This window comes from Dermacentor silvarum, chromosome 6, assembly GCF_013339745.2.
Source record: "Dermacentor silvarum isolate Dsil-2018 chromosome 6, BIME_Dsil_1.4, whole genome shotgun sequence".
NCBI classification, from domain to species: Eukaryota; Metazoa; Arthropoda; class Arachnida; order Ixodida; family Ixodidae; genus Dermacentor; species Dermacentor silvarum.
Window position 1 is genome coordinate 161,786,737 of NC_051159.1, and position 25,360 is coordinate 161,812,096.

A 25,360-nucleotide genomic window follows, 5' to 3' on the forward strand; every position below is an offset into this window, starting at 1 on the left:
TTAATAATTAAAAAAATACCGAACTGGTCGACCAAGTGTCGACGCAAGTGTGCGTGAAATAATACACGATACGAAATGAGAGAATAATGAACATAAAGAAGATACGGAATAGAGAGACCTAGTCAAATTCAATAATTGATTATCGAATCACTTGAACCACCATGTACGTCGACCTTTTCTTTAGCGTCAACTCCTGGTCGAGTTTTTCTTTTTCTTATTCTTTTTTAGTGTTCTTTTGAGTCAAGATGAAGTTCTGCATAGATTGTTGCAAATAGCGCGATCATTAAAAATGATCACGTAATGCAGTACTGCAGGCCTGCCGTCTTTCTGTAACGCATAGCTGGGAGCCCTTAGGCATGAAGCATTAATTAAGGGCGAACACTATCGTACGTAGCCGGTTTCTTTCAAATACTCACCTTGGGGGCGAATACGAGGAACAGGATGACGGTGACAGTACAATGACAGCGAATGAAGTATAGCAGAAACACATGGTCAGGCTCGAGAACAGCCGCCAATGCGTGCCTGTAGAGATGTGAAAAAGGCACCCTGATCAGTTTCAGAGTGCGAGAACGCGAGAGCACCAACATTAAACGGAACAGCAATAAGCACCCCCTCCCTCTTTCCCCCGCACACATAGCACGCTAACGAAACACAACGCAAGCAAGCATGCAAGCGTTCGGTACACAGTTTAACTGTCGCGATTAACGTAACGAGAGAAGAATTGTCTTTGTCGAGAGAAGGTCGCTAACGGCAGCATTACTACAGAATACAGCGAAAAAGGCTACACTCTCAATGTATAACGAATATGTGGGCGAGAAGGTCGTTTACGTAGATACGGTTGAAATAAAATACAAACAGGTCGCAAGTGAAGCGTTACTGACTAAGTCATTGTTCCTGAGCCCGTGACTCGTCGAAACTACAGGCTTTGTGCATTGTCATTCATGTATTCCGGGGTAGTTACTCCCTCTTTTCTCCCGAGCCTGTTTTGCATAACAATGCTTAGCGGAGCTATGCGTCAAAGAGACGTTGTTTTGACAGAGGACGTTCTAGCGTTATACTGGCCATCGCCTGCACAAATACCGTCCGCATTCCGCTCGTATGGACTCGTCGCGTGTCATTTCGTAACGCGGGTGCTGGTGTGCACGCCCGTCGGCCGTGAAGTAAGCGCATCAAATAATCTTTCGCGCGTAACTTTTTCGCAGTGCAGCGTCTGCCATCGATCGGAACTGCGAAGTACACTGTGCGCTTCCAAAAGCCGCGCCGTTATGCTCTGGACACAAACACACTTTGGCGCGCGCCTGCTTCGGTCTGTTTCTTTTCCTTCCGTGGGTTCGTTCAGTGTGCAGCGCTCAACGTACGAAACGCGATAATGCGAGAGCGCGGCTTTCGGTACATTTCGCGCACTGCTTCGGAGTACCAGCAAGCTTTTCACTAATGGACATCTTAGGGTGCACAGGAGTTAGCGCCAGTGGACCAAACTGTTTTTCTTTTAGCGTCTCCCGAAGCACGTAGTCAGGCACAGAAGATCGAACGCTCAGACTACGGCGTTTCTTCTTAAGCAATGCATACTAACAGAAAAATGGGTGGGTATCGCATCAGTTCGTTTGTGCGCCATGCGGCAGGCATTAGGAGAGGCATGACATATGATCGCGTGTTCAGACGGAGAACTGGTTACTGCCGTTGCAACGGTAAACACGATCAGGCGCGAACGCTTCACGCTTCTTGAATTACGCAATGTCCTGCGCCAGCGTACTTAGATGCTTGAAATGCGTTCCACACTTTTGATTCCCTTTGTATGCTTTCGCTAAGCGAGAATAGCCTGAGAGAGAGACGTTCAACGCGCAGCTAGCGCAGCCATGCACAGGCGAGCGCCATAAGAGCCCATCGACGATAGCTTTCGCGAACGCGTCGCGTTTCCCTTCCCGCCCCCTCCTCCTCCTCCTGATTCGTTAATGGATTGAGAGGGAGAGAGAGTGATTTGTTCCGGATCTCTTCGGAGCAGCGCAATTTGCTTTTATATGCCACCATACATGAGTGGCGCGCATTTTCTCGTGTCGCTGCGCCGAACAAACGCTCGGCGTGTACGCTAATCAACAGCGCACGTGTAATATATAGGAGTGCCTACGATATAGAAGCGGTGTAAGATCCGCTGTAGTTGAAAGCCGTAGACGATGGGTCCTTATCAGTAGAAAAAAAAAAGTTGTGTCTAAGGACGGTTTGACATCCTTCTAGTAATTTTTTTTTTTACTGCAGCAGGGCTACCGTTATTCACAGGAAGCTTAGCGAGAACCTCGATTTACCGACGGGTTAGCTAATAAACGCAAACGAGAAGAAGTTGCACGAGGCCAGCGAAAAAAAAAATCGCTATAGGCGCGCTGAAGCTCCATAAGTTCGCCTTTTTCATGCGTCGGCTCAAACTCGCCAAATGATTTCGAACACCCAGCATTCATGTGACGGCACTCCCGGAACATCATTTTAGTAACTATGATGGTTCATCAACGGCTTTGGGTGCCCTAAATACTAGTACACGCGTCACGGCTACGCCGTAGTCCACAATCATGCGAAAACGTAGAGCGTAACAGTACTCACCGAATTATGTACATACTAAGGGAGAACAAGGTTTCGATGTAAACAGAGCAGCAGAGAGTCCATTTTTCTGTGTAGTACTCAACTTTGGCATTACGTATACAATAGGCTAAGTAGATGCCCAAAAGCATGAACAGAGCTTCCCCTGGAGATAGAGAAAAGAAGAGAAAAGAGAGGGAGAGAAAAAGTGCATTTCTGAATACGCCATTCAGCAGTGTCGCATGCAGCAGTGTCGCATGCAGCATGGTTGCAATCGGCACATTAGCTAATTTTACTGTAGGGCTCCTTATGCACAACATGGTTGAACGTTTTCTCAAAATTTATAATTATTTTCGAAATTACTTTAAAACTGAGCATTTGCTGCTCGTGCGTGAGCTACACGCTTTCTTCATTATTGTCAGCCTTTCTATGATAGATATGTTTTAATTATATTTGTGCTATTTACACTTTTCCCTCGTATTTCTTTTTTATGCTTCTATACTCTCAAACCGACAGGTCGCTGTGACTCAGACATAGCTATGACATTGCACTGCTGAGCATGATGAGGTAGCGGTTTCGATTCTCGGCCACGGCGGTGTTATGGTCGGCTTAGAATTCGACCGCTCAACTATGTGAAACATGCCCGCGCGCTTTCCAGTGACGAGGTAATCGCCTTCATCCCCGAGAAAGCGTCACCCCTCCACGCTCTGAGCAGACGCAAAGGCGAGCACCCAAATGAGAAGGCACGAAGGTGAAGAGGTCGTCGACTTCACAACCTGACACAGGCACTGACACTTCCACAAGTTCCCCAGGGAGACATGGGCAACCACAAGACCGCTAGGGGTTATTTGAGGCCGTCCTGGCCCCCGTGTTAGGCAGAGAACCGCTCGAGACTCGGATAGTAGTCAGAACCATGTACCAATAAATTGAATACGTACAGTCTGTTCTATTTTTAGTCATCACGATGCCCGCCTTCGTCGCCGTCTCCTGATTCTTGCAGTGACGACCCACCTCACCCGATCGAGATCGTATCAGCGGCCGCATTCCGATAGGGGCGGAATGCAAGAACGCTCGTGTACTGGTGCATTGAGTGCACGTTAAAGAACCCCAGGTGGTGAAAATTAATCCCGATCCCTCCACTACGGCGTCTCTCATAACTTCACTGTGCAGTTTCGGGACGTTAAACCCTACAATTTAAATTCATGTCTCTAGCCTTTCTTACCGCCGGCTTAGTCAATCCCCCGCAGTAGGTAAGCGAAATTATTTGAGGAGCGAGCTAGCAAACAAGATTGCTCACGCGCCGCGGCGAATGTTATCTTTATTATCCGATTCTACGCTAAACTGTTGAGTCCTAAAGCAATGGCCACCACTGGCAGTTTTTTGTACTTTGGGCTAAACCGCAACACCCGCCGTGGTTGCTCAGTGGCTATGGTGTTGGGCTGCTGAGCACGAGGTCCCGGGATCGAATCCGGCCATGGCGGCCGCATTTCGATGGGGGCGAAATGCGAAAACACCCGTGTACTTAGATTTAGGTGCACGTTAAAGAACCCCAGGTGGTCGAAATTTCCGGAGTCTTCCACTTCGGCGTCTCATAATCAGATCGTGGTTCTGGCACGTAAAACCCCATAATTTTTGGGCTAAACCGCAACGTTTTTTTTACATAGGGACTGCACGGAATTTTTTTTTCCCGCGCACTTGATCCGCCTTCCAGATCGACAATTGGTACGGCGTGCAAACAATTTCGTGCTGCGGGACGAATGCGCGACTAATAAAGAATCAAGCAGGCCACATGAGGGAGAAAGAAAAAAAGAATTGTTACGAAGCATTCTTTTTCGTCCGAAAAGAACGCGGGAATTGTAAACGGACGCAGACATGACAACGGAGGCGCACTCAAGACGTTCGCGCGCCGCGGCGCCCAGTCATGCAGAGAAGAGAAAACACTCTTAGCTGAAAGCCGCCTGCAGCAAAGCTCTGGGCCGCCGCCGCCAATCACAATATTGTGGGACGCGTAATTAAATTATGTCCGAAGCGCCGTGCTTCATCTTGTGAGAGACGCGCGGAGTGCCGTCTCTCTCTCGGGAGAACAACCGCGGCCTCAGTTTGCCCTTACCGTTGATTGAGTTGGAGGAGCAACTCATTCGTCGTCAAATTTGCATACGGCACGCGATAGAGCGCTACTGTCCGTCTGCCCTGCTTGGAAAGTCGATCAGGAGGATCAACAGACAGACAAATTGCTTTCCTTTCTTTCCGCTTCGGTTTTCCCTACCAGACTGTATAGGAAGGATGCTAGGGAGCAAGGAGCGGCTTGCCAAAGAAAGCCGCCGAAGAAACAGCGTCGAGACGCCAGTGGTATTGGCCAAGTGTAATCACAGCCAACAGTAGCCACGATGACGATGTTTGCTCGCGTGAAGTGAAGCAATACACTGAAGTTTAGGTGGTGGTATTAATCAAGGGTGGATGCGAAATTGAGGGCACGCCTCAACACTGAAATCGAAAGCAAGGCACTTGCATGCGACGCGCACTGCTTTGCCCTGCAACCGAGCTACAACAGCAGCTTTAGTTTATTTATATCCATGCTTTGATGAGATCATTACGTGCGTTGCCCTTGTGCAAGAGGAAACACCTTCTCTTCGAGGTGCAGTGCCAACGACGGATGGGGAACTTTCAAGACCCCTACCATTGTATACGAAGCGACGACAAAAACGGAACCCACATAGGGACGGACGCCGCCGACCAAAAGGTTTTGCACGCCACTTGTGGTTTTTTGCGAAGCGAGGTTTCGTCGTGCCTACCGTTCGTTGCTCTGTCACATGGGTCGCCGTGTCTGTCAGTACGGCGTCTTTCGCTGACTTTAGGGTGCCAGCGACGTGCAGTCCTTAGTATAAGTTTCGAGGCCAATCCAGCAGCGATAAGGCTTGTCGCCGAGTCGTGTCATATATGACTCCTGTCACGCAGCTGCCGATACAAAGCTCGGGACAGTGAGGAGAACTGTTACCTTCAGTCGCTGGTAGTCGGATCAAATAAATTTCTACAGGGGCTCCAGTACGTGGTCTTATGTCTCATCTAGGTTACACAAGCAGTGGCTTCGGAACTTTGGACAGACACTGTTTGTAAAATATCTTTTTGTTTTAAATACGTTTGAGCATTCAAGACAAGGCATGTTCAAGTGCCTTGAGTTCCAGGACAAACGATGAAGGAAAGACTCGTGACATTGTGGTTCGAAAATATGGAAGAGCTTCGAATTTCAGCAGGCCCGCATGCACTGCATTCGAGGCAAGCCGAAACTTTGGAGGGAGCACTGCAGCGGCTTGAAGCGCGTACCAAACTCGGTGACGTAGTCCCACCAGAGCGCGCGGCAGACGAGGAAGCGTAGCGCGGAGCGGTGCCCGGCGGCGCGGGCCACCTGCAGGATGCTGTGGCCCTTCTCCCAGTTGTCCATGACCACGGCCGTCCAGGCCGACATGTAGCCGGCCACGACCAGCACCAGCCCCAGCAGGTACTTGAGCAGGTCCTTGTCCCGGACGCACACGCGGTGTGCCTTGCGCGTCCGGAACTCCGCAAGGATCCTGCAACGAACACGTTAGGGTAAGCACCAGCACCTGTGCTATACTCTATCTTGCAGGAAAGGTCTGCACAGAGAAAGTTAAGTGTACTTCAAGCTGAAAGTAGCCGAGTTGCTTGCACCGCCAACAGGAGACGCTGGTTTTTTACATTCGCCATTGGCATCTAACGTCCGGAGACAGGACCCTCCATTTCTTGGATAGGAAAATAATCTGTTCTGTGCATCGTTTTCGTTGCTCCAACTCTTGACAAACGAATTTTTATTATCACCATGACCCCATATCTATACAGAAATGCACACTTCGACCAAAATAGTGTTTCTTATACGAGTAAGCCACGACATAAGCACTCTTCTGGTGAGTGTTGTTGCTCTGAAATTAAAGGAAAAACCTAAAATAACATAAAAGGTCTCAACAATACTTTCGCCCTTTGAGTTTCTACCTATAAAAGATGGTTTGGTGGATTTTTAGGAGGCTACGGAAACACGATACAGCTGGCAGAAACGCGGTAACGTGAACTCTTCGTAAGAATGCGTAGCGGCTCCGCCATGCAGTTGCACTTACCTGTAAATCTTCAATAAAAGCGCGCCGTAGAGGACGATGAATCCTATTTCGCGGAACCAAGGTTCTATTAGACAGGTCGTCGTAGTCGGTTCGAAGTAACGTATTATGATCTGCAACAGACAGAAGAAAAGAGAAACAAGCGCTTGAGCACAGCGATGCGATAATGATGAGTTCGACGTTCAGCTTTCGACGAAGTCGAAAACAATGACATTCCAAGGAGGAGGAGGAGGAGGAGGAAAAAGAAGGAAAGGCAGGGAGGTTAACCAGAAGCACGTCCGGTTTGCTACCCTACACGGGGGAAGGGGTTTAAAGGGATGAAAAGAAAGGAGAGAGGGAAGAAAGCACTCGCAGTATAAACACATGCGGTTGTCCAACACTTCACAATCGGTCACTGAGGCCAGTCGACTTCATGAACTGTAACAATGCCCGCGTCGCTTTGTAAGCCTGCGACGCGTGGGGCCACGGTCCAAGAATCTTTGTCTCTGAAAAAGGTCTGCTGTCTAATCGGTCTAACACACTCCGGAGAAGGTCACGTTCGGTCTCATAAAGATGACAAAAACACAACACGTGTTCCACCGTCTCCTCACAGTTGCACGAGTCACAGATTGGTGTGTCGGACATGCCCAGAAGGAATGAGTATGCTTTCGTAAAAGCCACTCCTAACCAGAGGCGGCAAAGTAAAGTTGCATCACGGCGGGGGAAGTTCGATGGAATTTGTAGCCTCATTGTAGGATCCAGCCGTTGGAGATGACAGTTCGTAAAAATCGGGCTGCTCCATGACGTTTCTCTTTCGGTTTGAGCGAGCAAACGAAGACCCCTCGCAGCGTCTGTCCTCGATAAGGGTATAGGAACAGTCAGGGTTTCCTTATGGGCTGACCGGGCGGCATCATCGGCAAGGTCATTACCGACGATGCCACAGTGCCCCGGCAGCCATTGAAAGATGATGTCATGTCCGTTTATGAGGGCTTGATGGAGAACCTCTCTGGTCTCAAACACCAGTTGTTCATGTGTCTTGCGTCGTAATGCTGACTGCAGACTCTGAAGGGCTGCCTTGGAGTCACAATAAATGACCCACTTTCGAGGTGGTGTTTCTACGATGTAATTAACTGCAGCACGTAGAGCGGCAAGTTCTGTAGCCGTAGAAGTCGTTATGTGGGACACTTTGAACTTCCTTGTGACTTGTAAGGTCGGGATGATAAAAGCGCCTGTGGAGCTGGTGGCTGAGACAGATCCATCGGTGTAAACCTGCGTTCTTAACTCATATGCATCATTCAGCAATGACAATGTCAACTGTCGTAGAGCTACCGTGGAATGACTGAGCTTGTTCGTAATTCCCGGAATCGTGAGGTGTACTTGTGGCTGCCGTAGACACCACGGGGGTGACAGTGGTCTTGCTGCTGGTGTAAATCCCGATGGAAGGCAGCCTTGATGTGTCGCAACAAGTTTCGAAAACGTGGCCTGAGGTCTTTGTGCCGGCAAAACAGCAATGTGATGACTGGGTACGCGACACAGGTGTCGAATGTGTGCTCTGAGGTTGTCAACCGTGATGTATGTTGGAATCAAGTAGTCTCTAGCAATCACGATTGTTGCATGAGTCGAGGCGCATCGTGGAAGTCCAAGACATGTCCGCAGAGCCTGGCCTTGCAAACTTTGGAGGGTACGAATATTTGTTTTGCATGTGTTCGCCAAAACCGGCAAGCTGTATCGTAAAAAGCCCAGAAACAGTGTTCTGTACAGCTGCAGCATGGACCGTACCGACGTTCCCCAAGTTTTTCCACACCGGAACTTCATTATATGTATAATTGAAATTAGTCTCCGCTTCAGGTAGATGCAGTGGGGGCTCCATGAAAGGTTCCTGTCAATAATCACACCTAAGAAGCGGTGAGACTTCTGGTATGTAATATCCTGGCCATTGAGAGAAACAGGGTACGGTGACATGGGTTTGCGCGTAAAGGCAATGAGCGCACATTTTTCGGTGGACATAGTAAGGCCTTGTTTTCGGAGATAGGAACAAGTTAGGGTGGCTGCCCGCTGAATTCTTGCGCACACTTGAAGACGAGTCACCGCAGAAGACCAAAGACAAATATCGTCGGCGTAGATCGACAGGTGTATTGTATTGGGTTCCCTGTTCAGCAAGGCCAATCATAGCTAGGTTAAACAGAATAGGGCTCAATACCCCGCCCTGTGGGACGCCGCAGTAGGTATAATAGTTGGCAGAGGGGCCATTTTCGGTCTGCACATAGAAGGACCTTCTGGTCAAATAGTCTCTGATCCATTGAAACATACGGCCACCGATTCCGACAGCCTCCAGTGATTCAAGGATTGCTTCATGTGTGACATTATCGTACGCCCCTTTCACATCAAGAAAGAGCGCCACTGATATGCGCTTGAGACATTTTTGTTGCTGTATGTACGTTGTCAGGTCGATAACATTGTCTATTGAAGACCTGCCTCGCCGAAAGCCTGTCATTGAGTCAGGGTATATACTGTGGCGTTCAAGGTACCATTCTAAGCGTGTAAGGATCATTTTTTCCATTACTTTACCTACGCAACTTGCCAGGGCAATAGGGCGATATGATGTCAGGTCTAATGGCGACTTCCCTGTTTTTAGTAGCGGTACAAGCCGACTTATTTTCCATTGCAGAGGAACAATTCCGTCACGCCATGAGCGGTTGTAGTAATTCAACAGCTCTTGCCTGGCCTCCCGTCCAAGATGGACAAGAGCTGCTTAGGTGATGCCGTCAGGCCCTGGTGAAGATGAACGTCGAGAAGCAGCCAAAGATGCGTCAAGTTCTTCCATAGTAAATGGAAGTTCCATTTCTGGTACGCGAGACACAGGGACGACACTAACACCTTCGGCGTGGGGGGTGACACACACGCCGGCGATCCGCGCACAAAAATTATTTGCCACCTCAAGTTGCGTCTGGCACTGATGTAGGGCTAAGGCCATGAAGGGATGTCGCTGTTGTGGAGACGAGCGGAGGCCACGAACTGTCCTCCAGATGTATGAAAGTGGTTTACGAGGGTCCAGGGATTCACAAAAGGACTTCCAACGTTGTTCCTGCAATTTGTCCAAACGGCGCTGAATTTTCTTCTGTGTTCTTCGTGCCATTCTCAGGTCACAAACTGCCTTCGTGCGCCTGTACCTCCTTTCAGCTCGTCGTCGAAGTGCCGTTAGCCTCTCCAGTTCTACGTCAAATTGGGAACGGTTCGCTTTCAATGTTAGGAGGCATGAAGCTTCTCTCATTGCCTCTGAGATGGTTTCCTCTAGGCTATGGCCCAAGTCTTCTCTGCATGCATTTTCCATATGTAGCTTGAATTTAGTCCAATCGATACGTTGTACTGCATTCGACGAGGAGGAATTGTTTAGCCCCCTGATCTTCAAGTAAGTGGGAATATGGTCACTTCCATGCGTTTCTATGTCTGAAAACCACTGTACTTGCGAGCTGAAGCATCGTGATACCAAAGTCAAATCCAGGCAACTGCTGTACTTGAGGCCTCGCAGGTATGTAGGACTGCCGTCATTCATCACACAAAGGTCGTGATCATTGGCGAATGTTACCAGATTCCTGCCTCTGGAATTGATTGCCGAGCTACCCCAGAGTAAGTGATGTGCGTTGAAATCGCCCGTTATAATCCAAGGACCACTGGTATGTAACAATATGTCTCGCAGTCTATCGCATTCAAATCGTCCTGACGGCGATAAGTAGACACCAATTAGTGTGAATGACACGTGTTTCTTTTTTACACGTAGGCAGACATACTGATTGTCATCATGTGGTTGTACTGCATGGTGGGCATACGTAAAATCCGTGCGGATGTAAACGACAATTTTGCTGCGCTCCTCGCACGTCGACGACAAAAATGGTTCGTACCCTGACAGTTTGATGGGAGTAAGTACGTTGGGTTCACAAATAACGATTATGGGAATCCGATTTGTGAAAACATATTGACGGAAGGATGAGATGCGGGACCTCAAGCCTCTGGCGTTCCACTGTAATATCGAAGCTTGTCTGACCTCAGTGCGAAATGACAGTATTGGACGAGCCATGGTGTCTACTCAAGGCTTGCAAGTACTGGATTTAGAGCATCCAGTACCTGTAGTGCACTTTGAGCTGACGGCGTTTTTAGCTTGCCTAGGAGCACGCGAATGGCGTTCATCATTGATCGAAGCATCGCGATCCCTTGTTTGTCCTCTTCAGGCAGTTTGTCGGCGGGAGGTTCAGCATTCGTGGTTGCCGATGCGCGCTGTGGCTTTGCGGGTGGCTGTGGTCTTGGCAACCTAGGCCAAGCTGCATCAACCGCACTCTCACTTTTTCCAGCATTCTGGTTCCTATCAGCCGTGACCGGTCTGGGCGGTCACGGCTTTCATGACATTCCAAAATGTGAACTAAACACTGGGGGTGTTTTGATGCTTAATTGCATGCATAAAGAATGCGCCCGCTTAGCTGTCTTTTGAAATGATATTTGTCAAGAATTTTAACTGTCTCAGTAAAAAAAAAAAAAAGTGCTGGCTTTGCTATCGCACACAACAATGACCAGCGGAGCTGTGGAGGCTTGACTTGGCTTTCTGTTAGCTCTATCTTGGCATTACTTAGCTTTTATCTTGGCTTTTACCTTAGCTTTAACTTGACTTTTCTCTCAGCCCAGATTTTTTTCTCTTTCTCGTTCTCTCTGTCTCCCTCTCTTTCTCTCTATCTCTGTGTCTTTCTCTCTCTCTCTCTCTCATTTTCTCTTTCTCTCGCCCATAGCAAGCTGTGTTACAATTGTCGGTACAATCCAACCATATGGTTCCCATAAATGCATGTTATGCAAGCGTGGGTGTATAGCGCAGTGGTTATGACGCTCGCCTTCGGACCGTGGGTGGTACCCGGCCTCGAATCCCGCCTCGCCAAGAAAAACAACGAGACCAACCTAGTGAGCCTTTAATAGCTCCGCTGTAAAAATAAAGGGGGGAGTACGCAAGTCGGGTCAGGTTCTGTGCGTGTCCATGCGATACGATGTCAGCCTTGAAGTGCACAAAGTTTATTGTGTGGGCGAGCGCTATCCCAATAATGAAAAATGGATATGAATGATGCGCACAGTGATCCGACAAACACACAAACGGCACGTACATCTATACACACGCACACACTATAACTGATCATAAATTCTTATTAAGGCCCGTTGTTCCCAGAAATGTCATGAGCGCTTTCGTTGCACGCAGTGCGCAAGTTCGCCACGGGGCGAGAATGTCTCGCAGTTTTAGGCTTGAGTCGTGCTACAAATGCAACCTCAAAGATTGTCTGTCTGATTAAAATTGACTACAATCACATAAAGCATGTTGCAAGTCATCTGGAACAATTGACACTAAACACGTGGGCGAGTACAATAACCGAAGTTTGCGTCTAAAGTGCTTGGTGCATGCTACGTTGAACTTGGTGCGGTGAAGGCAAGCTTGGTCTTGTCTACTAAGGCATCGTTTCTTGTTGACCTCGCTAGATGGGCCAGTTTCCGCATCGCACCACACAGAACGCGGGGAACGCCACGCAACAGTAAACACTACAGAGTCGCAGCGTCTTTCCTCAAAAATGGTATTGCAATTGAAGTCCGTTGAATTGCCGTGTGCAGACACTACAATTCAATGCTGTGATGCAGTTCAAAGGCCTTAATACTCTGGCGTCTGATGTCGCTGACGAGCTGATCTCGTGTGCGTTGCAATTCGAGCTATTGCAGGGTCGCTGATGAGTCGATGAAGATGACTCGTGACTGGTCTTTGGTCTTGAATATAAACAAAGGCTGCCCGCTCTTTTCAGTGGCACCTACTTCAGTGGCTGTTGCTGAAATCCGGTGGCTAAGTGTGGCAGCGACGGTAACAAACTGTCGCGGGATCCACGCAACAATGGCAGATGATGCAGGTGTGGCAGAACCATCAGTATACGTATATGTGAGAGGTAGTACTGTAGCAGTTATGAATATGCTGAATAGTAAATACGCCTGCGCAGTATTTATTTTGCACTTAAGTCCAGGCACTGACGTAACGATGGACCAGCAAGGGAGTTTCCACGGTGGTTCCGTCGGCGCAGAAGGGCTCTGATAGTTCACTGGGAACAAGTGGAGCACCTCAGAACCGTAGCGTGAAGCTGATGAGTCACTATCGGTTTAGTCAGCGTCAGCACGACCGGCAAGTCGTACAGTCATTTATACTCCATCTCAAAAGTCGTTTGCAACACTGCCGTAGGTACGAGGCATACACGGGCAATATCCCTGCGCAGCGGAATACAGTTCCAGGTGCAACTGCCGGAATAATGGCGGGATCGGTGCGCCCTCGTTCGGGCAAGCCCTTTTATCTCGACGCTTATCTCGATCCCGTTCATTGTAGCTTGGTGTTTAGCGCCCGTCCCGATACACACGTTTTACGCCGTACTAACTGTCGGTCTCATGGAAATAGCCTGGCAAGGGAAGCCGCCATGCGTCAGAGGCTCGCGTGCTGCTCTCCGGGCCGAAGTTTACTCTCCGTATTAATGCCTTTGGCTTGGCTGTCGTCTTTCTCCCTTCATTTCTTTTATTTCTTTCCGTGAGCCCCCCCCCCCCCCTATTTCCCAGCCTCTGGTATTGCAATGAAGGTAGGGCTTGCAAACTTACGCGTTCGCGTTTGCATGTCCTTTATGCCGTTCCTACTCTCCGGATTGCGCACAGGAGGTCGGTTTAATCTGTCCGCCAGGCGTACAGGATAACGTCTGTTGTATGGCTCTGTGCGCATGTGAGTGTGTATGAGGTTGTATGTTGTCTCTGCCCGAAACGACCATCTCCTTGGTATGCTTGGGCTTTTGAGCATGTGTCGGTGCGTGCGTGTGGACCGCTGGGAAGAGGGATGAGTGGGGCAGGATGGGACGGGACACCGCGCCTTCCCGTTTACGATGCTGCGGGGAACACGGCTCTGCCGGAACCATTCAATTAGAGCCGAACATGTCCGGTGCGGGGTCGGCGATGGGGAAAGGGTAGGGGGGGGGGTGCGGCGGTAGGAGAAAGGGAATCGGAGCACTGTATGTGGCCTGCTTCCAGCCAGCTCCCTTGCTTCATCGATTGTTCATGTTTCTTGCCCTTTTTACTTTTCTGCACCAAATACCGTTTGCCAGTGATGTCAGTTTCACCAGAGCGCAGGTTGGTACTGTGTTCCGGAGGAAGGGGAGGCCAAATGGCAGAAAGTTTCCAGTCGCGTGGGAAAGAAGGAGAGGAGAGGCAGGGAAGCCAATGAAGCATTGAGGCAGCTTTCGCACCACGGTTGCAGCTTTCGTTTGGGGATTCGGTCGGGTTTTATAGCCGATGACGCTGGGGTAGAGTCGCAAGATAAGCACACACACAAAAAAAGAAAGGTTGCACAAACGCTCTGAAATAGGCGTACAGGAAACTCGTAGCTGCCCGAAGAAGCGATGCCAGACAGCTTGATGCAGACGCGCTGGGGCACCAGCCGTCCGGAAATCGTAAGCGCCGTTGCAAAATCGAACGGGAGAGAAATGGCGCCAGTGCTGAAAGTATCATAGTGGTGAATAAACAGCGGACAAAACGTTAAAATAGTAGCTGGAAGTTTGTCATAGTTTTAAAAATGGGTTTCGCGCGTTTGTGATGCTTATTGGAAAACGTTCATACGCGCAAATGGCGCGCGCGCGCACACTACCGCCGCGGTGCGCAGTGGCTATGACATTCTGCCGCTGAGCGCTATGTCGCGGGTTCCATTCCCTGTCGCGACTGCTACATTTCGATGGTGTTGAACTGAAAAACGCTCGTGAGCCGTGTCCCAGGTTGTCAAATTAATCTGGAGCCGTCCACTATGTATATGTGACGTCTCTCAAAGTCCCATGGAGTGTTGCATTGGGACGTTAAACCCCATCAATCACCATCACGTACTCACGCATTATGGGCTGTGGCTAAGGTACTTAATGTTTGAATGTTACAGCCGCATTCGCCTTTTTTCTGCTTTGTGCTCACGAGTAAAATGTGAACGGATTTCACACTAGATGGCACTTCTTGTACACTAGCCGATGAGTCACTGTCGTAGAGTTTCTGAAAGGATGAATGTTACTCCTTCACTGAAGAGAGAGATAGAGAAAGAAGAAAAAGGAAAGATAGAGTGATCAGTGATGTAGGTAGGTCGAGGAATACTACAATTAGTGAACTCTAATTGAATTTTTGCTGCAAGAAACATTATTCGTAGTTTTTTTTTGTGTTACACTTCATTCCCAACATTTAAACCTCAATGCTAGTTCCCTCTTCTTGTCATTCAGTTCTTAAGTTTCTCCTGCCTGCTATCACGTGTTTTACCCCGAATTAAAAAAAAAATCATACCACGAGCTAATTTTAAAGCACGTCGGATTAATTTTGACTACCAGAGGATCATTAATGTGCCCCCAACGCCCGGGACACGGGCGTTTTTGCATTTCGTCCTTATCGAAATAAGGCCGCCGCGACCGGGATTTGATCCCGCGACCTCGCGTTTAGCAGCGCAACACCTTAGCCTCTCAGCCACAGCGGCGGGCAATTCCATAGCATTATACTTTTGATAACTATCTTCAAGTAAAATGTTCAGCGAACTTTTTTGCTTGGATTGGAAGCACAAGTCTGCACTGCGGCATGCACAGTTTCACAAATAACACAGACACTAATCCTCGCTTGGTAATTATACCCATCATGACGTAGAAGTAAGAACACAATAATACCATGTGATTTGGAAACTTCGAGCGAAAAGCGGCGAGGCGTTGCGGAGATTCATGAAAGGCCTCCTCTGAGAGGATGAGCAGCAATACGTTGCCAAAAGACCTTATTAAGATCTTTGGATTAAAACGGCACGCCGACGTCTTTTACCACTGCTCAGTGCTCGGAGAATAGAGAGCGAGAGAAAAGAAAAAGGAGAGCAAAGAGATGGTGAAGAATAAGTAGAGTAACCGAAAGCGAACGGCCAGAGTGGATCGCAGAATGAAGAAAGAAAGTGCGTGAGACTTCAGGCGTTAAGGCAGACATTGTGCTTCGTTACGAAATTCATTTCAGGACGTTCGCCGCCATGTCGCATGAGGTGCCGGCGTAAGGAGAAAAATCGAAAAAGAAATATGAAGCCGTGCCTGAGGAAAAGACAAGTCAGCATTACGGAAGTAATCGATAAAGGCATTACGAAAGATGATCGTGAATTCTGCGCAGTCGGCAGTCGTGTGCTACAAAACCTTTTTCTTTCTTTTATCTCTTTTCGCCTTTTTTTTAAATACAGATACTCTGTAATCACAAGATAGTGACGTACTACTCGAGGTGGCAGTAGCCGGAATAACGGGAAAACGGAAACAAGGGATGGAATACAACACGGCAAATCCTGTACTTAGCTTTTCATTTGTACCAAACATTATTCGTGACACTTATCGGTTTCTGACGAGTGGCGTCGCGCGAAACTACAGTTGTCGTGGGTTCTGTAGAGACCTACACGGCAAAACTACTCTACACCACTCGAGTTTTTCCAGCTCGGACTGATTGTTTAAGTATGGCCTGCGGCGCACATAATAGCGCTGTTACGTGTTTTCAGGTGGTGCATTCCTGGAGATGCGCACGTTACGTGCATGACATATCGCAAAGTCCAAGTAATTAATAAAATCGTAATTATTTAATTGCTCACTTTAGGGCACATGCTGCAATTGCGAAACTGAAGCCGAGTAAAGTCAGCTTCGCAGAAATGCTTCGCAGAAATGCTAACCCCCGTATTCCAGAACGCTCCTTCAATCATTCCTCCACCGTGACTTGATGATGATGACGATGTTTATGGGAATCCCCTTTGAAACGGGGCAGGGAAAGATAGTCACCTAGCCTGCTTAACTTAATCAGGTTTTACTACCTATATCGCTATCTAGCCGGTTGGCTACCTGATCTCGATCTTAACTTTAGTATTTAAAAACTCTATCACTATATTAGACCATTACCTACGCTTGCAATGACTCCGGTTCTATCAATCTCTTCCCTGCTTTTTTTCCCGCTAATACTCAATCGCACATTACTTATCTCGACCGCTGACAAGTAATCAGCCGAGGTAGTTGATTGTAGCGCCACCCCTCGACAGAAGTAAGAATTGCTCTTTATTGAGGCTGCACGGCAATTCTTGAGAAGCGTGGCATCTTTTTCGTTCGATGGGGGGCACGCTGTGATCACCACGGTTGGGGTGAAGTTCGCAACCAGGTACAGGGTAATTGAAAGTGTTAACAGGCAACCAGGAGTCACCAAAAGGAAAGTGAGAGAAACAGAGACGGTAAATTAGATGAAAAGGACGATAAAATAAACAATAATGGAGATTCATGAAAACGGCAAGAAGGAAATCGGGAGGACAAATCGGTATGATAACGCAAAGGGGAGTCTTGCTATTTGAGGCCCGAGCTGGCTGCCTATGGACAATAGCATATCGGAGCAAATATGCGCCAGCCACAAGGTGAGGCATGTGTGTGCTTAAAAAAAAATGTCTGGAAACGACTCGGAACATCGTAATGGAATGCCAAGATATTGATCCAGTGACAACCGTAGGGAGTATCCACTTTCCAGAAGCGTTGGGATTAAAAAAATGAGAGAATTACCTGGTCAGCAGTCGAAATAAGTAAGATAAGATTAGAGTATTGTTGGAAGAAAAGCAGGGAAGGGATTGGATAAAACCGGATTCATTGCAATTTTGTTGGTAATGGTACATACTAGTTAAAGAGGTTTTAGATGCGAAACCGAGATCAGATAGACAGAAGGCTAGATATCGATAGATATAGTAAAACCGGAATAAATGAAGCAGACTAGGAGACTATTTGTTCCCGCCTCATTTCAAAAGGGATGCCAGTAATCATCATCATCATCATCATAATGGAGTGCAGAAGGAGGTTCGAGCCCAGGATCGTTTGAGAATACCGGGGCAAGACTAGCGCCATTTCGAGATATCTATCCGTAAAACGTTCTACCAAACACATGGGTGTTCCAGTTAACAGTTTCCGAAAATTATAGTTCTAGCAGTTGGGAATGAGCTTAACTTGAACGTCAGTGCTTTTTTTTTTTTAGCAGATTTTGGGGTGTCTCGAGAGTGGCGCTAAAGAAACATAGCTTCACCTTTGCTTGTATACAATGTCGCAATTGTACCATACCGTAAAGTGAATAATTAAATAGTTAATTGGTGAATGTTTTGTTGCTTATTTTTTTAGCTACCTGGAGATTGTGATTTGCCGTACAAGTAGTGTCTACATCTGAAGATAATCCGCTCGAAATAGGGTAAATGGCTATATGCACCATGCTATGTCTAAAAATTGGTTCGAGCTAGAAAAAAAAAAATAAGCCAGTTCCACGCTTGTGAAGTCTGATGAAACAACGGAGCTCTGCCAGCGTGGGTGTATAGCGTAGTGGGTATGATGCTCGGCCTCGGACCGTGAGTACCCGTGTTCAAATCGCGCCTCGCCATGAAAGTTTATATTGTTTTCTTTCTCTCTGTCTCTCCTTCTTTCTCTTTATTTCTCTCTCTCTTTCCCTTTCTTTCTCTCTCTCCTCTCTCTATCTTTCTTTTCCTCTCTCTGTGTCTCGCTCTCTCGCTCTCATTTTCTCTTCCTCTCGCCCATAGCAAGTTGTGTTACAATCATCGGTACAATGCAACCATATGGTTCCCATAAATGCATGTTCCGCAAGCGTGGGTTATGACGCTCGCCTTCGGACCGTAGGTACCCGGGTTCGAATGCCGCCTCGCCAAGAAAGTTCATTTTGTTTTATTTATTTATTTATTTATTTATTTATTTATTTATTTCTCTCGCTCTCCGTCTGTCTCTCTTTCTTCCTCTCTCTGCAGCTCCTCTCTCGCCACTCTCCGACCACCTATGGCTGGCGCTGATCAACGCTCGGCACGGGTCAACCTCGGCCTTAAACAGCTCCGCTGTTAAAAGGACACGCACAAAAAAGTGTCTCTGGTATATATATATATACGTACCTTTGCTGGTTGCTGGAGTTTAACTCTAGCATCCCACTAGCTTACCACGACTATTCGGTGATACGCCGGGCAGCGGGCAAACTTCTGGGGCGGAATTCACGAAGTTTCTCGTTCGTGAAAACAGGCTGTAATTGGTGATTCACCATATCTACTTTGATTATTTCTACCAAGACTATTGCGACTGTTCTTTACTGCGACTCCATTCGATCGCGGGAAGAATTTGAAATCGGAACCTCTCGCACGGGATTGCGAAGACGCTCGCTGCGGTGTCGTAGTGGCTGTACCGTTGCGCTGATGATCACGAAGTCGGGAATTCGAGTCTCGACCGCGGCGGCGGCATTCCCGGGGGCGTAATGCAAAAACGTATTGGGTGCACCTGGGGCTCCCAGGTGGTCAAAATTAACTATGATGTCTCCACTGCTGCGTGCCGCAAATATAAGATTCTGGTTTTGGCACGTAAATCCCCAGACTTTATTTAATTATCTAATCGGCTAACTTGATCCGGTGGCCTCACCCACAGCGCCCTTCGTAAACCTTTCTGTAGTTGCGGCGCGTTAAACTCCACATTTTAATTTCTTTAATTCGTGAAGACGTCATTAGGCCAGCGGGTATTAACGTTCAAATGTCGTGAAGTACGAACATATATAATAAGATAGGTTGTTAAGCTACGTCCGTTACGAAAAGACAATATGCAGATAGTATTTTTGGTCAAAAATAAAATGAAGCTAATTATAGTAAATAAGTGGTCACGCACGCACGCACGCACGCGCGCACAAAGAATGTCAACTTAATTCAAAAAACAACAAACAAGAGAACCTCAGTGCGGGAGGAAGTCGCAGCAAGATACAATGCCCTACGTTAACCATTGCTGATTTCCACAACTGTCGGTTGTGTGGGCTGGGATATTCCGCATTGCACGTGTGTGCGAGCCTGCAAACGTGTTGCGTGCAATTCACTGTGTAGTGACAGGCTTTTAAAGTGCGGCGTTTTTTTTTGGGGGACACCCCGAACTCGTGTTCGCGTCCTTCTTTGCCTAGCTTCGCGCAGGACAATGCCGCACGGGCACAAGGAGCCGTGTGAACACCGCTTTATTATATGATTACGACGCAAAACCCCGAATTTGGCGCCAAATGCGAGGATCAGCCTTTTAAAGTCTGCAATTATCAATGCCCCCCCCCATTTGCGCTGCACAGAGCTATGATGAAATTAAAAGTGGCGTTCATACCAATAAGAGTCCTCCGTTTGTACACGGGGAACGTTAAATAATAATTAAAAATATAAAATTTCATACCGGCTCTCTGTTGGTTCCCTCTTTGCTATCAACTGGTAAGTAATAGCGCGAACAGCTCTCGCCCGGTTCATTTTCAAATGAAATCAATAACCGTACATCGTCTGCCGCTGACAGCTTTCTCGGGTAAACGACAACGGCAAAGAGAAACCCGAGGCCATCGTGCGGACTTCATTGTTCGGGCACACACGAGGCACCACTGAAACGAAACTCTGTTGGTTCCCGTTTCGGGTATACGGCTTTGCTAGGCGCGCCCCACACTGCGACGAGCGACTGTTATTGTGGTATGAAAGACAAAGAGGCAGAAAAGGGAGAAGCACCGAAGTACAGCAAATCCGCGTCGAAGCGCAGCGTGCATTAAACAGTCCGGCTATTACACGTGTCTCAGATATCGAGCGAATGCGAATGAGTCGCGTTTGATTTCCCCGGGGCGAAAGAGAACAGAAACAAAAGAGAGCGGGGCAGGCCAGACGAAGGACCGGGTCGTTGGGCTCAGCTGCAGCTATCTTCGCATGAACGGGCCGCGATCGGGGCCGTCTCTGCTTTTACTGCCTTTCGGTTTCTTGTACGAAAGGGCGGTGCTTCTTAGCTTGGCTTGGCTTATACATATACATGTAGCGGGTGCCCTATCCCGATACTGATTCCACGTTGCCTGACGCTCTGCCGTTACCCACCGCGAATCGCGGCCCAGGCAGTGTTGCCTTGCTGCGTAGAATGCGACGTGCTCGTTTCGTTATATTGAATTGATTGATTAATTGATTGGCTGGTAGATCGATGAAGCTTAACGTCCCAACGAAAACACATGGACTATGAGAGATACTGTAATCGAGGGCTCCGGAATAAGTTCTGTACCGAGGGGGTTCTTTACGTGCGCCGAAATCTTAGTGCACGAGCGTAGTAGTCGTGCGGATTGCACTTGCTGTTCGCACTGGTTCGTGAACCTTTTTCCTTGAAGACTCTTGTCTGTCATAAGTGCTTCCGAGATGTTGGACTTATCAAGAGGTTTGTTTGTCATAGCAGCTCATACTTAGCGTTTGAACTCATGTAATCTTATTTGAAGCCTCTTGTGCGTGAAGCTTTTTGTGTGTCATATGTGTACAAAAAAAGGAGAAAAAAATGAGTAGCCCCTCCCCTGTCGAGAAAATAGGCGTAAGCGAAACTTGTGCGTTTCTTCGGTGTTCCTCGGAACGAATTGCACTGACGAGTACCATGTTGTGCTCGAACCACAACCAGTCACACGCACTGCAGATGGCAGCGAAGTTCCGGTTGTGAAACTCGCGTTGAAACCTCGCCGTCGCACCGGCGAAGTTGGCGCTGGTGTTGTCGAGGCGTGCACCACAGTTGTCGGGTTCCTGGAGGCAAGACAACGCTGACGTTTGGCCTCAACATCGCGCTCTCGCAACTCGGGGTCCGCGGCTCTTCGCTGACGTTTCGCCTGGGGTTCGGAAGCCCTCGCGCTAGAATCGGCACGTTGACGACGAGCCCTTTCCCGGGCGTGTTCGCGGCGCCGTTGCTCAAACGCAGCCTACTCCTCGGTGGAACGGACCATGCGGGGCCTTCCCATCCGGACGCCGGAACTGATCTGAGGCGAGGGAGCCCGGCGGAGTGCGCGTCAACCCCTTTTCCTTCCATTTTCCTCCCGCCACACACCAAACGACCCTGATTGTTCGCGCGCGTCACGTGATGCGGCGCCGGCGCAGCTTTCCCCGCACCTGCTCTTTCTGTCTTCCTTCCTTTCCTTCTTTCTTGTCCTTGGCTCATACCCGCATATCCCTGGCTCATACGCGCATATGCCATGCGGGACCCGCCGTGGTTGCTCAGTGGCTACGGTGTTGGGCTGCGGAGCACGAGGTCGCGGGATCGAATTCCGGCCACGGCGGCCGCATTTCGATGGGGCGAAATGCGAAAACACTCGTGTACTTAGATTCAGGTGCACGTTAAAGAATCCCAGGTGGTCCAAATTTCCGGAGTCCCCCACTACGGCGTGCCTCATAATCAGATCGTGGTTTTGGCACGTAAAACCTCATATTTCTTTTTCAATGCGGGTATGTGCCACACGCGAGTTTTTGCGCGGCTTTCACGCCACCGAAACTTGTGAGCCAATGCAAGCTTGGCGCGAAAATTCGCGTCGAGATCTCGGAAACAGCATTCGTCATTGTATGCGAGATGGCGTCAGTATACGTCACTGTAGCAAACACTGAGGCTCCGTGAAGGCGCTCAATATGCGCGCCTTGATAGCGCATTTCCGTCAACATGTACCTGAAGCGACGATTGATGACGTCAGCGACAAGGTGCGTCATAAACACGTGAACTTGGTATCGCCAATCATTGCCGAGAGCATTTGTTTTTTAATTCAGCCACGGTCGGAATGCGACTGCTGCAGCCAGGAATCGAACACTTGACTTCGTTGCTCAGCAGCAGAGGGCCACAGCCACCGAGCCAACGCGGTGTAAGGTGGTGTTGACCATGGAACATGTGGCATATAACCACTATAAGGAATTGATCAAGAAATGGGTCGATTATTCCAAGTTATAATCGGAAATCACTTTTCAGGATTGCTATATAGCAAGTGCTGTTGAAAGGGGAAACACGTTAAAATGAAAGCATTCATAACAGGAAGAATCAATAGCCACTAATCGAAGAGTACGCGCACCAAGAAAATGAAAATAGATACAAATTTAACAGGACATTCAAGTTGGACTCCACGAGAAATTCCTGGACGGCGGTGGAAACATCCCTGTGGCTGATTACCAGAGTAGAGGCCCCAAACGAAAGACTAACAGGTTCTGTTAGTCCAGGCGAAGTCTTCGAAGAGGTAGTTTCGATATCACTTTGCTTGCATCAGTAATGTGGCTTGGACCGCCGAATCGTCGTCTTTATCTTAGCAAGGTCTTCGATCTAATCTCCTTAATGTATACTACATTACGGTTAGCCGCCGCGGTGGCTCAGTGGTTTATGGCGTTCTGCTGCTGAGCTCGAGGTTGCGGGCTCGATTCCCGGCTCCTGGGGCCGCGTTCCCATGGGGAATGAATGCAAACGAACATTCGTGTGTCGTGCTCTGGGAGCCACGTTAACGAACTCCTAGTAATCAAAACTAATCCAGAAGCTTCCGCTACGGCGTCCCACATAGCACATTGTGCTGCTTTTAGACGTTAAACCCTAAAATGTGACCTCTTACGGCGTACCGCATATCACTTTCCGCTGTATCGCTCGTTGCGTGGTCCTTATCTTACTTTGAAGTCATAAGGGGTTGTATTCTCAACACTCCTCTTATGTACTATCGCGCTCAGCATGAGCTAGAATGCGAAAGCGCGTGGAAAAGCGGTCACGCGTTGTAGCTCATACTGAGAGCGATAGCACGAGCGTTTTCACATTGGCCGGCGTTCAGACGGACCGCCGCTGAAGACAGCCGATCAGCGTCACAAAGAACTGATCGCTACCACGATGGTCAATCGCGAACAGCGCTCCCGGGACAGAAGCTTAATATTTAATTTTTTATTACGTGTGGCAACGGCGCACAATAACAAAAAATAAAAAGTAAAATAATAGATGAATAAATAAAGAAAATAGGCATACCCAATGGCACATGTAGGAATCTAAGTGAATCGGGACTTTCTTCTTCTTTCTGGGGTTTTACGCGCCAAAACCAGTTCTGATTATGAGGCACGCCGTAGTGGAGGGCTCCGAATTAATTTTGACCACCTGGGGTTCTTTAACTCGCACTACAACGCAAGCACACGGGCGTTTTTGCGACTTTCATTAAGAGGTTAATTAAGAGCTGTGAAACTAAATGTAACGCGTGCAATTGTCTTTGTTTCGATACTGTACGCAAGGCGTAATATTCATCAAAGTTTATGTTTACACACCGCGCACGCCACCTGCGGCAGCTGCATCAAAATTGTGAGAGTATGTGAACTGTTCGCGTGAACTCTTAATGGTATGCTTGTTCTATGTCGATTTCGATTTATTCTTCACCGACTGTTTTTCTTTCTTGTTTTTTTTTTCATCTTTGCCACTCGTCGGGACAGAGGGGGGTACAGCCAGCGCCTCTAAGGGGCGCTAGCATCTATTTACGTACATTTAGTAATAATATTAATGATAATGATGATGATGATAATCAATCAGTCAGTTTTAATAACGTGCCCAGGAACAACCTTAGGACTCACGCGCGTGAGAAATGGTATTACATACATACACAGATATATAAACATCAACAAACAGGAATAAAAATTGCACATTCTATACAATTGCCGTTTACAATATACAACATACATAATATAACACAACATATCATAACACAACATAAAGTAAGATAGCATAACATAACAAGGTGACATATAACATAACGAAACAAAGAAAGAACATTGGTTGAGATTTCTGGAAGTCTGGACACCAAGCAAACGGTACGCTTCACATAGAACAAGACAGACACATACATACAAAAAAAGGAAAAAGAAAAGGAAAAAGAAAAGAAAATTCACAGCCCTTCCACTACTGTCAAGATGGAAGTCAGCGAAGCTGTGAATATGGTGGGTCTGCTATAGTTAATATTGCTATAGTGAATTTATATATTATCTTTATTGACTATATTTAGCGTCTTCGACATGTTCGTCAAAGAGTAAGGACACCGGCGTCTTGTTTTCGCCAGGCGCGATGGCCAAGTAGTGCGTATATGCTGCGCCAAGTCCACCCATCGTCATAGACTAGCGTATGAGCCAAAGCGTTCATAGACGCGGCACTCTGCACGGCATCGTCAGGATCCTGACGTCAGGATCCTGGAAGATGTGGTTAGGCGAGCGTCCGTCCCATAGAGATTCCAAAGTGAAACTGCTGATAACAGCGCTAGCGCGATCTCTACGTCACGAGACAAAGGGACACAACGATTGGTGGGACGTGCCGCCGCCGAGCATCGCGACACTTGTGAAAGAGGCATCGGCGGTGGCGAGGGGTCTAATAATGGGCCATCCATCATCCGTTTTATTTATGGGGTTTTACGTGCCAAAACCACGATCTGATTATGAGGCACACCGTAGTGGGGGACTCCGGAAATTTGGAACACCTGGGGTTCTTTAACGTGCACCTAAATCTAAGTACACGGGTGTTTTCGCATTTCGCCCCCATCGAAATGCGGCCGCCGTGGCCGGGATTCGATCGCGTGACCTCGTGCTTAGCAGCCCAACAACATAGCCACTGAGCAACCACGGCGGGTTCCATCATCCGTTTTGACATCTGTGCTAAGGCACAACTGGTGGGAAACCGCCACGCACATGGAGCCAAACCACCACGCACATGTAGCCGAAAATTGTTTATGCGTCATTTTGTCCGCGGACGCGATCCGCCAGAACCTAGCCATATACAGCTTCGCCGTAAGAAGAGAACACGTGCCATACACCAATGGTCCACCACATAACATATAAAAATAACGTTATCATT

The 25,360-nt window shown here is 48.2% G+C and overlaps 1 protein-coding gene across 1 annotated transcript in view; it reads right to left on the bottom strand.

Moving 5' to 3' along the window:
- LOC119456318 (probable G-protein coupled receptor 158) overlaps window positions 1-25,360 on the bottom strand; it is a 213,687-nt gene that overhangs the window by 15,859 nt on the left and 172,468 nt on the right. Inside the window, exons 6-9 of the mRNA XM_037718016.2 lie at window positions 6,690-6,799; window positions 5,887-6,131; window positions 2,590-2,731; window positions 417-522 (exon numbers count right to left, since the gene is read on the bottom strand). Of these exons, the coding sequence (XP_037573944.1) occupies window positions 417-522; window positions 2,590-2,731; window positions 5,887-6,131; window positions 6,690-6,799 (603 nt within the window). The remainder of the gene's footprint in view (window positions 1-416; window positions 523-2,589; window positions 2,732-5,886; window positions 6,132-6,689; window positions 6,800-25,360) is intronic.